Source organism: Eupeodes corollae, chromosome 1, assembly GCF_945859685.1.
Source record: "Eupeodes corollae chromosome 1, idEupCoro1.1, whole genome shotgun sequence".
In the NCBI taxonomy this organism is placed as follows: domain Eukaryota; kingdom Metazoa; phylum Arthropoda; class Insecta; order Diptera; family Syrphidae; genus Eupeodes; species Eupeodes corollae.
In genome coordinates, this window is record NC_079147.1 from 8,012,620 (window position 1) to 8,025,206 (window position 12,587).

Here is a 12,587-nt window from a genome sequence, read left to right on the forward strand (position 1 = left end):
TATTTTATTTAAAAAATTCTTATCAAGTACCATTCGAACACTTTTATCGATTCCGAAGTAAAATGTTTCTGGTTGCGTATGATAAAAAAATACAAAAACTTACTTAAATATCAAATGAATAATTTGCTTTAGAAAAAAAAACGTTGTGGAAGTGTCATAATTCATTTTATAAAGAATTATAATAAAGAAGAACACAAAACTAAATGCCAAAATGTTCAATTAGAAGGTAGTTTTGAGAATAATAAACTACCTTACCTGCTCTGGATGTAAACATACCGGTAAGCCGGTAAACCGGAGGAGGTGAACCTGCGGTGGTAAACTGGCAGAGGTAAACCGGGCGAGATAAACTGTCCCGCTTCATGGTGCACTTTCCTGGTCTGAAGTTGTGGAAGTGTCATAATTCATTTCATAACGAATTATAATAAAGAACAACACAAAACTAAATGCCAAAATGTTCAATTAGAAGGAAGTTTTGAGAATAATAAACTACCTTACCTGCTCTGGATGTAAACATACCGGTAAGCCGGTAAACCGGAGGAGATAAACTGGCAGAGGTTAACCAGCGGTGGTAAACTGGCAGAGGTAAACCGGGCGAGATAAACTGTCCCGCTTCATGGTGGACTTTCCTGGTCTGAAGTTGTTGACGAGCGGCTTTAGACGGCAACAAATAACAACATATAATTGTAAATTATACACATACATTGAATGCATTTTATTCAAATTCGTAACTTTAGATAAAAGTGAAATAAATCAAAATGCAACTCACACCAGCTTGTAATTATATGTATTTTATTATTGTATATAAATGTTTATTGTTTGCATATATTTTGTCCCTTTTATCGCCAAAGGTGTCAAATTAAAAATGCACAACCACTCACAATTTCGATTGTCTCTAAAAATATAAAATTATGACTGACCACCCTGTCTTCAAGGTTTTGCTATTCAACTCCAGGTGGAAAATTATGAAAATTACTAGAATTTACCAGCAGTTGATTCATCTATTAACCGCATAGTGATGCTGCATCGCACCAATATGCATCCGGGAAAAAATACATGATGGCGAACCTGACTCGAGTAAAAAATGACGGACACGAAGTCGCTGTAATAAATTTTAATAAATATTACGGTTTAATTTAATCGGTAACTAATCGAAAATACAAGAAAATTATTAACCTAAACTTTCTAAATTCGTTGATCGTATTGAAAATTCCATACGCCATCCGCAAATACCCTTAAATTCAATTTGAAAACTTCAAATTTTTCCCTTTAATTTTTTCATTCTTCTATCATTCTTCTCTCGTAAGCTGTCTATATAAGTTTGTGTGAATGTGTCTTTAAAATAAAAAAAAGTGCTCCTCCTCGTCTTCGTCGTCGTTCGTCGTCGTCGTTGACGAGCTACACAGTTCATTATAAAAAAAAAGAAAGAAAAAAAGAATAAAGAGAAGATTTGAGAAGAAAAAAAGAAAAATTACTAATTTTCATTGGAATTTATAATATTTTTTCTTCAAAATAATACATTTTTTTGCATTATAATCGCGACGACATGAGAAGTAATGGGGAAAATATTGGATAACTTATTTCCCAATTACTTCTGCACCTCCGCTGGTTGTAACGACAAAAAAAATGTGATTTTCTTTTTACAGGCTTTTCTTAATTGAAAATATATAAATGTTAATTAAATTTCTTCTGTTTCTGTTTTTTCTTTGATTAATTGAACTAAAGAATTAAAAATTTCTTCAAATAAAATCATAAAAGAAAAAAAAATAAAGTGAAAAAAGTGAAATAGAATTATAAAAAAAGAGCAGAGAAAAAGAGAGAAAGAGAGAAAAAAAATGAATAATGAATCTGATAAAAAAACCGATTTAAATGTGTTTAAATGTGGTGGTAATTCAACAACAACCAATACATCCATCCCTGTCATTGGTGAAAATTCACCAACAGCAATACCAACACTATCAGCAGCAGCAGCAACAACAACAACAGCATTAACTGCGCCAACAACGGTGACTGTAACTTCAACGGCAACACCAACAACAACGACAACGACAAAGTCGTCGTCAAACAAAAAATCGCAGCCATCGTCATCGTCGTCGTTGTTATCAAAAAAGAAGAACAACAACACCATCGAAAGAATGACGAAAAAGTCGTGCAAAAATTCAGCAGTAGGGGGCGCTAGCAGCACTAGCTCTTCAACTGCATTAAACAGTAACAGTAATAATAATAGCAACAACAATAATCAACAAAACAATAAAAATTTCAACAAAAATTATTTGAAAAATCAAAAGAATAGTGATAGTTGTGTTAGTAGCAGTAATAGTAGTATTAACACCAACACTTCTATAATACCTGCAACAGCAACATTAACATCAACATCATCTACAACCTGCACTACAGCTACGGCTATGGCTATGGCTAATGCTACGGCAACGCCAATGGCAACGGCAACGCCGCCAGGAACAGTGGCAGTAGATAGTTGCGGTAGTAGTGGTGGTAATGGTAATAGTAGTGGTGTAAGTATGATTGGTGGCAGTATATGTAGTAGTAGTAATATAAATAAAAGTGGTGGTGCAAATTCAAATGCAAATGCAAATGGCAAAAATGTGTCCAACTCCAACTTTAAATTGGCGACGACCACGACCCCGAATTCGAATCCGAACCCTACGACGACGGCGATTACATCGTCTTTGGGTTTAGCTTCAGCTTCAGCTTTGCCATCATCATCATCATCCTCCTCTTCCCTGACCATAATGGCTGCCGTTGCAGCTGGGAATGATCCCTGTGCCGCTGCATCCTCCCACACTGTACCATCTTCAACTTCAACAACATCACCTGCTTCTTCGATGTCGATTGTTTCTTCAGCGAAAACTAACAATAATTTGGTAGCGAGTAGTAAGAAGTCGACAACTAATCGACAGCAGAAACAACACCACCAGCCTGACCAACAACAGCAACAACATCAACCGCCACCACCACCTTTACCTAAGCAACAACACCAACAAACGTCGACGGACATTTGCGGAGGTTGCGTGAGTATTGGTGTTGGTGGCGGCGGCGGCGGTGGCGACGATGTTGAGAATGCATCAGCAGTAACAGACCCAACTAAATCTGGAGGAGATTGCAATGCATCATCATCATCACCAGTAGTACCAGTTCAAGTTCCAGCTGCTGCCGCAGCAGCAGCAGCACTATCATCATCAGCAACTACTACCACCGTAGTCACCCAACAACAGCAACAACAACAACAAACTACAACCTCATCATCATCATCTATTCAGCCGCAGAATTCGTCATGTTCGGCTTCATCTTCGATATCATCAAACTCTTCGTTATCTTCGCCATCAGTTGGAATTGTTAATGCAATATCAACGGCATTGCAGAATATTAACATTATCACAAGTGATAATTCCGATACCGATACTGAAGTACTTCCTCAAACAACTGAAGGATATCCTCAAACAAGAGTCACCGATTTGTCTGAATCCGATGAGGAATCAGTTTCAGAGGTAAACACACTAATTTATTGAATTTTAACTATAAATTTTATTATTTTCAGATTATTCGTTTGCATACATATATTTACCTCCTGATGAGTCATTGTTTATTTTGGTTTTTGGATTCTTTTTTGTTCCAATATTTTCTTTTCTAATTTTTGTTGTATTCAGCAGTGGTAGGTAATTTCAGTCGTTGGTAACTCTCTAAAGTTATGTAGTAAATTGGTGCTTAAGCAAGTCAAAAACATTTCCTTGGTAATTGAATTTTTTAAGTTGTAGGACCGGGATTTATACTTTTACTTATAAATGTTTAAATCCTATTTTTGGCACTGATATTTCTTTTTAATTTCCTTAGTACCTACTTCAATTCCTTTACAAGTACAAAAGGAATCAAAAGTAATTACATTGCTTAGAACTTTGCACAAAAAAAGGGATGCAACATATTAAAATCACATTAGTTCGATAGAGAGAAGATTAAAAATGAGAAGGAAATAGGTATCAAAATGCAGATTTAAAGCATCTTGCACATGTGCTACGAACAGCGAACTGTGGAAGTTCACATATTTTGACTTTTCTTTCATATGAGCTTTATTTCTATTCGCAGACAGCCACGAATTGTCAGTTTATAATTACACTTCTTAAACAAAACAAGAGTGGTATAAATTTGCGGTTAAGTTGAGTGCAAACAATTTATTCGTTGCAGTGTGGATGGTATGTGGAAAGCGAATAGAGTTTGACACACTTCGTAGCAACCACAATTTTGAAATTGACTTTTTGAAATGTGTAAAATCACTTTGTTCGTCCATTCGTTCATTCGTTGTTCGCTCTCATGTCCAAGGTCCTTAAAAACGAACATTTTCATCTTCATGGAGTCTATCTTTCACACATCTATGCCGGTCTAATTTTGTTTCTAGAATTGTGTGTAAATCCGTCACTGGGGTACAAAATGTATTGAAAATACGGTACTCAAGTATATTTCATTTCTTTTTCAGGTACAACAAGAATTGAGATCACCAGGAATTGAGAGTACCCTGTTTGAAACATTTAAACACAGTAAAAATACTGAATCAATATACAGTCATAATGAAGTTTTAAGGTACATTTAAAGTTTAGGTAAAAGTTCGGGTATTGTTACTTCAAAAATGTTCTATTTCTTTGGAATTGTACTTGAAAAATTCGATTACACACCTACCAAGGAATTGCACGCTACACTGGTTAGGTTTGCATTTTATTTTGTTTTGCAAAGTATTTAAAAAAGTTGTCAGGGTTCCATTTTGTTTGAAAATGACGTAGGTACGTAAAACAAAGGCAACGAAAAGACACACTCCATATTACAATCTGTTGTCTATCAATAATAAATATCGTTTGTTTGGCATTGCTTCACACAACGTTGTTTTCACAAGTCTGGAGTTGAATAAAAAAAGTCAAATGAGAATAGAATATCGCATATTCGAGAAAAATTTCAACAAAAATAGTAATTTACAATTATGGGTGCGCAGCTAAATTACAATCAGTGATTAGGTTCAAGTTTATAAAAGAACATATCTTTCTCAATAGTAACAAAGTTTAAGGGCGATTTTGTTCACTATTGCTTAACTTGAAGAAAACTCTCAAGTTGACAAACTTGAGAGTTGATTTTAACTCGAGAGTTAAAACAAAAGTTAAGAATCTATTTTGTTCACTATTTTTTTCATAACTCTCGAGTTTGAAAAACAAAAGTTGGCCAACTTTCAGTTTTGAAAATATCCTTGGGATATTTGTGACAGTCAATACAAATTATGTCAGTTTTTAATTTGAAAAGCAAACGAGCTGTTGATGTTTTGATTTTAAAATTAATAATTCGTTATACAAGTTTTCTACTGCGTTTGTGACATTGAGAAATGGTGTTGCAAGAAAGGTGGTATTTGTATAGCCCGAATCTCCAACAAGGATAAAATGCTCGAACTCTCCGTCTTCAAACCGTTTCTTTAGACTCGACATGTTGAAAATTCGCTGATCATGAGCAAACCCCTTTCAAAAGAGAATAATGATGAATATCTTTACGAAATTTTTCATTTTTAAAGAGCATAAGCTGTACCTGCCACCGAGCCACGATATCGTTAATTTTTAAATTAGCTGCAGACACCGTCTGGACGTTCAACGAGAACCACCCTTTTCGATTTCTGAAGTTTTCTGCATCTGTTCCACCTGGCGATTGAATTCGAATATGGGTGCAAGCTTATGCACCAATAGTCCGAGGGAACTTTGCCACTGCAAAAAATTCTTTAGCTGCTTTCAAGCGCTAGTTTTGCGTTTGGATCATTTGAATATACCGTGGGGAAAGTTCGGCAAGACCTCTGGACACACGTTTCAACACAACGTGTACACTTGTAATACAAACCCCTGAAAAATCCGCGATTGCTAGTTAAAAAGATCCAAGCACATAATACCTTAATGCAATTAGCAATTGCGTGATAGGTCGTAATTCGCGTGATCTTTTTAGAAAAATGAAAAATATTTCACTTCCACACTTCAACCAAAACGAGAAAATTTTACCTCCTTTCATCACACGGCAAGGAATCCTTTATTTCTTCTAGCACCATCATTGTCGTGCGTTTTGAGAGACGGAAACGATGCAAAAAGTCTAGGTCATCCCACGTGTTTAATTGAATGCGTTTGAACATTTTATATTCCCGTCTCTCAATTTGCAGACTTTCTTCATCTTCGCTGCTTGAAGATGAATATGCCGAATTTTCCCAAAAATAATTTCTTCGATACATTTTTGTTAATTTTTTTTTTAATATATAAAACAAAAGTTTTCTTCTTAACTTCTACTTTTTCGGGAAGTTGTGAAAATCAAAAGTTTGTAAACTCTCGAGTTTAAAACCGAAAGTTATAAACGTCAACTTTGAGTGAACAAAACCGAATTCTCAAGTTGACAATAAAAATCCCCAAGTTATGTTCAACTTCTAGTGAACAAAATCGCCCTAAAACTACCAAATAGAAATAATTTGTTCATCTAAACGGTCGACGTTAAAGGAGTTGGAAGATACTTAATCGAGGATAACTATGCCACTTATACTATTTTATATTAAAGTAAAAATAAATAAATTGGGTGGCGCAACATTCCGTTGAGAAATAGGGCCTAGTGACTTACAACTCTCCACTTTAATTGATTGAAACAAACTTCTAGAATACTAGAAATTAACTTTTAAAACAAGTTACTTAGCTTAGTTCTGTTGTATTGCCATCACCGAATTTTATTTGGAACATTCAAGAATATGAAACAACATACAGTCCCTGGCCATATTATTAGACGCACTGCAGAATTTTTATAATGATAAGATTATACGGAATGTTTTTAACATTCAAGAATAGATGTATAGTTACATTTGTATGCAAGATTGAGCTCCATGACAGCCCGGTCCATAAGAACTTTTTTGAGGGAAGAAAACATCTCTCTGTTGGACTGGCAGGGAAACAGCCCTGATATTAACCCAATTGAAAACGTATGGGAGCTGATGAAGAGGGAAGTAGCTAAAGATGCGGTCACTTATTGAAAGAGTAATTCACGTGTGGAATCAGCACCCACAAATGCAGGAAACATTCAAATCATGCATTGACAGTTTGCCTCACAGAAGTGAGGCTTTTATTAAAGCAAAAGGAGGTTCAACTAAATATGGAACAAAATTACACAAATAACAACAAGAAAATTGAAAATATTAATATAAAAAAAATTCTTTAAATCTGTTGCTTTATTTCTAGGAAGTCGTTTATATTCTGCATTATTAGGCATTACAGTAGGTATTCAAAAACCTGATTAAAATAGCTGAAAATTAAGATTTTGCATAAAATCGAAAGTGCGTCTAATAATATGGGCAGGGACTGTATTTATTTTGTGCTTTAATGTGAGTTCGCTTAAGACACCAAAAAGATTCTAATGCTTCTTTCAGGGAAGAACAATTCAGACATTTTTTAAAATTTAAATTACTGCTTATTTTATAACAACAAAGGAAAAAACAATTAAATATTTACCATTGTTTGTATTTAGTAAAACAATTAAATTTACTGCACTCTTACAAAGTATATTTAAAATCTTAAGTTTTAGTCCAAAATCTAAGTTTATTTATTATTATTTATTTACAACTAAAGCATCGCAGACAGAGACTATTATAAATCTACTAAGATCTCAATAAAACCTAAAAAAATTTGTAGGTACAGGTCCGGCAAAAAAACTCCCGTATTTTTAGACGTTTAAAGCAATTTATAGATAAAATGGTAATTTTTAAAACTAAGTAATTAATTAAAGTATTTAAATGGCATACCTATTATTTAATTTTAAAAATTCAATAATTGTTAGATTGTTTATTTTTTGGCTTAATTCTAACATAAATAATATTTAACAATAACTTAAATTAAATCAATTGTTGGCACAAAGGGGGCCTAACTTTATACATTGGTACAGTACAAAAATTAACATGTGTTTAGCATGAAGTCGATGGCTAAGAAAAGAGTGTCGTTGGTGAGGTTCATCTCGGGTTGTTCAGTCCCGGTTGTCCTGTTGGAGGTTGGTTGGGTGTGGTGGCGTTCAGCCGCGGTATTATGCTGAATCCAGGCCAGCATAGAAGGAGACGTCGTCGTCAGTGGGGAATTTATCCAAGATATCCATACCACAAAGGTATCTCGGGTCCGGGTGTCGTTCCTGAGTGGTCATGCTTCTCATTAATTGCTTGGTGATTATCTCCTTTGCTACCTGTGCAAGGAACTGTTCAAGTGGCTTGATTTCTAGACTATACGATTGCTATAGTCCGTCTTTTCGTTGACGGTCGAATTGTAGATCAGTGCATAACCTTAGTATCTTCCTCTCGAAGACTTTAAGTTTTTCCATTGCAGTTTTTTTATATGGTGAACCCTATCGGAAAACTGTAGGTGGTAACCGGTTGTTTGTATAGGTATCAACAGTTTTGTTGGAGTACTTAATCCAGTTTTTTTCTTCAAGAGAGGATGAACTGGATGGAGTGCGAGGTTGGCTTTTTTACCACAGCCTTAGAGTGTGGGTTGAAGCGCAGCAGCTCATTGAAGTGTATTCCCAGGTATTTGGCGTTCTTCTTGGCTTTAATCCTTGATCCATCAGGGAACGTCAGAACAAGGTTTCGGGCCACTGCCGCCGATCTACAACGGCTGTTGTTGGTGACCGGTCTCCGGAAGCATACCAATTCCGATTTGGAGGTATTTATCCCTATTCCCCACTTCTGGTAGTACTCGTAAATTGTTTATTTATTTGTTATTGCCTTTTAAAATATTGGAGATCTTTTTGCCGGACCCTACAAAGAAAGACAAAACATTTAAAAAATAGTTTTGCCATTTGTTAAACACAATTATAACTTGAAAGTAAATCAACAATAAGATCAATATATTAAAATACCTATATGTAAATTCAAATGGTTACTATACTACAAATTGTAACTTTTTTGGAAATAAAGGAAAATGAACGTAAAAAGTTAATACAGTAGAACTTCCATAAGTCGAACTCTCAAAATGAAAGAAAAAAAATTAGAGTTATAGAAACTTCGATTTAAAGAAATGAGACAAAAGTTAGTGAACTGCTGCTTTTCCAAAAAAACAATAAACAAAAATAGGAACTTTTGCGCATTAAAACTAGTAAACCGTTCAAATCCGAAGTTTAAATGAAAACGCTGAATCTTCTTCAAACAAAACTACAGAAATTAATCAAAGTAGACTCAAGTGTTTTTCAAAAAATTGAAACAAAAGGGGGTTTCCCAAATAAGAGCAAAGAATTTAGAATGTAACTATCTACTGAACAAACGTCTAAAATAATTATAGTAGCCTTCGTAAATTTCGAAAAAGAGGTTAAATAAAATGGAATTTCCCCAATAGGACAAATAGTTCGAGTTAGGTTAGGCGCGCACATGCAACTTTTAGTTTCGAAACTGTTTGGTTTTTAAACTGAGAACTATAGACTTGATGAGTCCGCGCACATGCAGAAACTATTCTGTCGCCCATTCGAACAAATTTTTAGTTTGTGTTTTGACACAAACTAGACGATCACCTCGAACCAATTCCTTACTTTGTGTCACAAAAAATAATAGGTAACTGCTCGGACATTGAACTAAATTGTTAAATAAGTGCAAGATAGGGAAAAATTTTGTCAAGGTGAATAAATGTTTCCTGTGTATTGATTTATTGCGTTGATTACTTTCGGAGTTGCTTATGTGCGCGATGATTCGGCAACTAATGATCGAAGATTTGGTTTGATTTGCGCGTCTAGCCTTAAAGAGACTATTCGGCATCAAACAGAATCTACAAAATTCGATTTATAAAGAAATTCGACTCACAGAAGTTCGAATTATGGAGGGAAAATTCATGAAAATAAGTTTGAAAAATCAAAGTTCTCAATAATATTTTGAGTTATAGTGAAATACGACTTATGGAAGTTCGACTGTAATAGTTATCTATGATAACATTGGATTTAGTGTAACTTTTCTCAAAGTTTATAGTTACTTTTAAAAAATCAGATGTTTTTTTTTTTTGGAGAGATGCCAATGAAGGTAAAAGTTCATAGGAATGCATTCTAGGATTGAATATGTTCGGATAAAAAAGTCCAATACATTTATAAATAAGTTTTAGGAAGTCCTTAGTGGACAACAAAGCACAACTATAACAAATAAGAATGTAAAGGCAGATAGTTTAACTGTGAGACGTGAGTTGCCTATTTTAGGTAGAGTTGTTTGTTATAGTTTATGGAAACTAGTTAAGGAAAAGTCTTGTATTACGGACAAAATTCAATGATGAAAAATGTTGCCTTGGAACAGTTTTTTTTTTCAACCATTTACTTCAACTTAATGTAAACCATTGTTTTTAAATTAACCTAAACAACTGTGGACTAACAATTAACAATGATAACAATGATACAAACATAATAACAACTTACTTTTTAATTCAAATAATCGCCTTGAAGTACCTATTTTTATAGATAGGTATTGAAATGACATGTTTGAGTTAATGGAAACAATGGAAATTTGTTTTATCTAATTATTATACAAATATTCTGTCAATGCATTTGTAATGATTTATAAATGTTTCAAATTGACTGACAACTCTCAACCATTCCTGTGTGCGAATATTGTTGTCAGGGATGGAAGGGACCTACAGTTTTAAGCCGAATCCGAAAATCAAATTTGTGAAAGCACTTTTCATGACAAGAATTACTCTTGGAGAATTTGTCAATCCCTCGCAAGAGGCAGTGAAAAAAACTTTAGGTGGCGTAGGCATAGATCGAACCCAAGACCTCTCGCTCTCTCGGTTACTACTAAGCCTTATTTGAGAGGCCGAAAACAGTTACTATTAGCCAGGTTCTCCGTTTCACTTCCACTCGAAACAAAGTCCAAAACGAAATTTGAATAATCATCTTTCAAGACTAATAATGAGTTCACTTGAATGATTTGTAGAAGAGTTTAAAACCATTTAAAATATGGAATACTGAAAACAAATGTAGATACTTAGCTGTATAGGCATGAGTATCTCGTTTCCTGTTGATTTTCTATAGTTTAGTTTTAACTACATCGAACAATTATCTGACGTCATTTCAATTTTCATCTATTAGAATTTAAGCTAAGTTGACTAAACGTCTTATTTACAAGAAGAATATTATATTGCTCTGGTTAAAGAATGAACCAAGTCAAAATTAAACCATCCTTTTTCTTTTCGTCTTAAGATTTACTCTTTTTGCAGAATAGAATGTCTACTCAAAATAATAATCACTCCTTGGTGCGGATGTGACTTGATGTCTATTTCATTCTTAATCACAAGAAGAACATAAAAAAAACATCTGCCTATGCGAGTATCTGTCGCTTCGCCGACAAACTATTTTTAGCTTTTACCTATGTGACATGTGTCTACTATTTGTCTAGCAATGTAGTAATATCATCAACTACAGCAAACGAAACATTGTTGTTGTACCTACTTTTTATTTTTGTCCTTCTAATATCTACATATGTACCTATTTATACCTGTGTTCATAGAACAAAATAAAAATCACTTAATATTTTAGACTTTTCAATACCTACAGATAAATCGGAATATCTATTCTTCATCTTTTACCTTCAAGAAAGAAAATTAATGAATTTGTCAAATAATATAGAACTGAACAAACACCACAACCTTCTTAATGGTATCAATGCAAAATTATGTAGATTCGATATGTGCAGGTACCCATGTTTCTTTTATAGTTCAGAAAAAAAGTACTGAACAAAATTCGAGCATGTTCTCTGAATGTCTGTGTTCTTAACCAAGTGATTTCTTATCTGAACTTTTTGAATTATTTTTGAAACACACCTGAATTTAGCACTCACTTTTCTTATGCTTGGATCAAATGTGTGTGTTCAGCATTTATATTTGTTTGTTCAATTATTTTATTTTAAGTTCAAAGATTGTAAGATTGAGAAAAATTAAAACAAATTTAAACACCACTGATTTTGATTAATCCATTTGGAGAATAGGTAGGTACATGCTTTGGAATAATTTGTTTGAAGTTTTAATTAAAAACACAAAAAACAATCTACGGTCATCCTCGAAACAAATGTCGGTTGTCATTGTCGGTCGGTCCATTTGAAAAATGTTCATATTTTTCCTCTGCTCAATTTTAATTCTCTGCATCATCAAATGAATTCCCCATTAAGTACTTAGCTAGCCCCGCTTCCTTCCCCGCCAATGTCGAAAGCCTTGTGTTGAACCGAACCGAATACCGAACCAAAGATATGCTGCAGAGGCAGAGTAGAGCTACGCGGAGCGGACCTACTTTCCGAAATTCACCCATACCCATACACCGATAGGCTTCAATATTAAAAGTGATTAAGATATTGCGAGAATATGTGCGATGGGTGAACCCGCCACAACACCATGGAATAAAGTGCATCTGTGAAAGCCGATATTGTACATGTACACTTGAAGTTCATTTCACCTGCAGTGTACACTGTATTTACACAGTGACAGCCGGCACATTTGTACAGCGCATTCACGTATAGTATACAGATACGAGTTCAGTAGTGTAAATGTAGTAGAGCGTTGGTGAAAAACTACTACCCATATTCACATGGC

The 12,587-nt window shown here is 34.3% G+C and overlaps 1 protein-coding gene across 9 annotated transcripts in view; it reads left to right on the forward strand.

The window, feature by feature from the left end:
- Positions 1-997: 997 nt before the first annotated feature.
- Positions 998-12,587, forward strand: part of LOC129939616 (ankyrin repeat and KH domain-containing protein mask) — a 55,766-nt gene continuing 44,176 nt past the window's right edge. For 5 of the 9 annotated variants that reach the window (XM_056047690.1, XM_056047695.1, XM_056047697.1 and 2 more), the window contains exons 1-2: positions 998-1,140; positions 1,723-3,503. In XM_056047690.1, coding sequence (XP_055903665.1) covers positions 1,833-3,503 — 1,671 coding nt within the window. In that variant the 5' untranslated portion in view covers positions 998-1,140; positions 1,723-1,832. Of the gene's footprint in view, positions 1,300-1,643; positions 3,504-12,587 lie in introns of all 9 variants that reach the window. The other 4 variants (XM_056047691.1, XM_056047694.1, XM_056047693.1 and 1 more) reach the window with 4 other exon arrangements.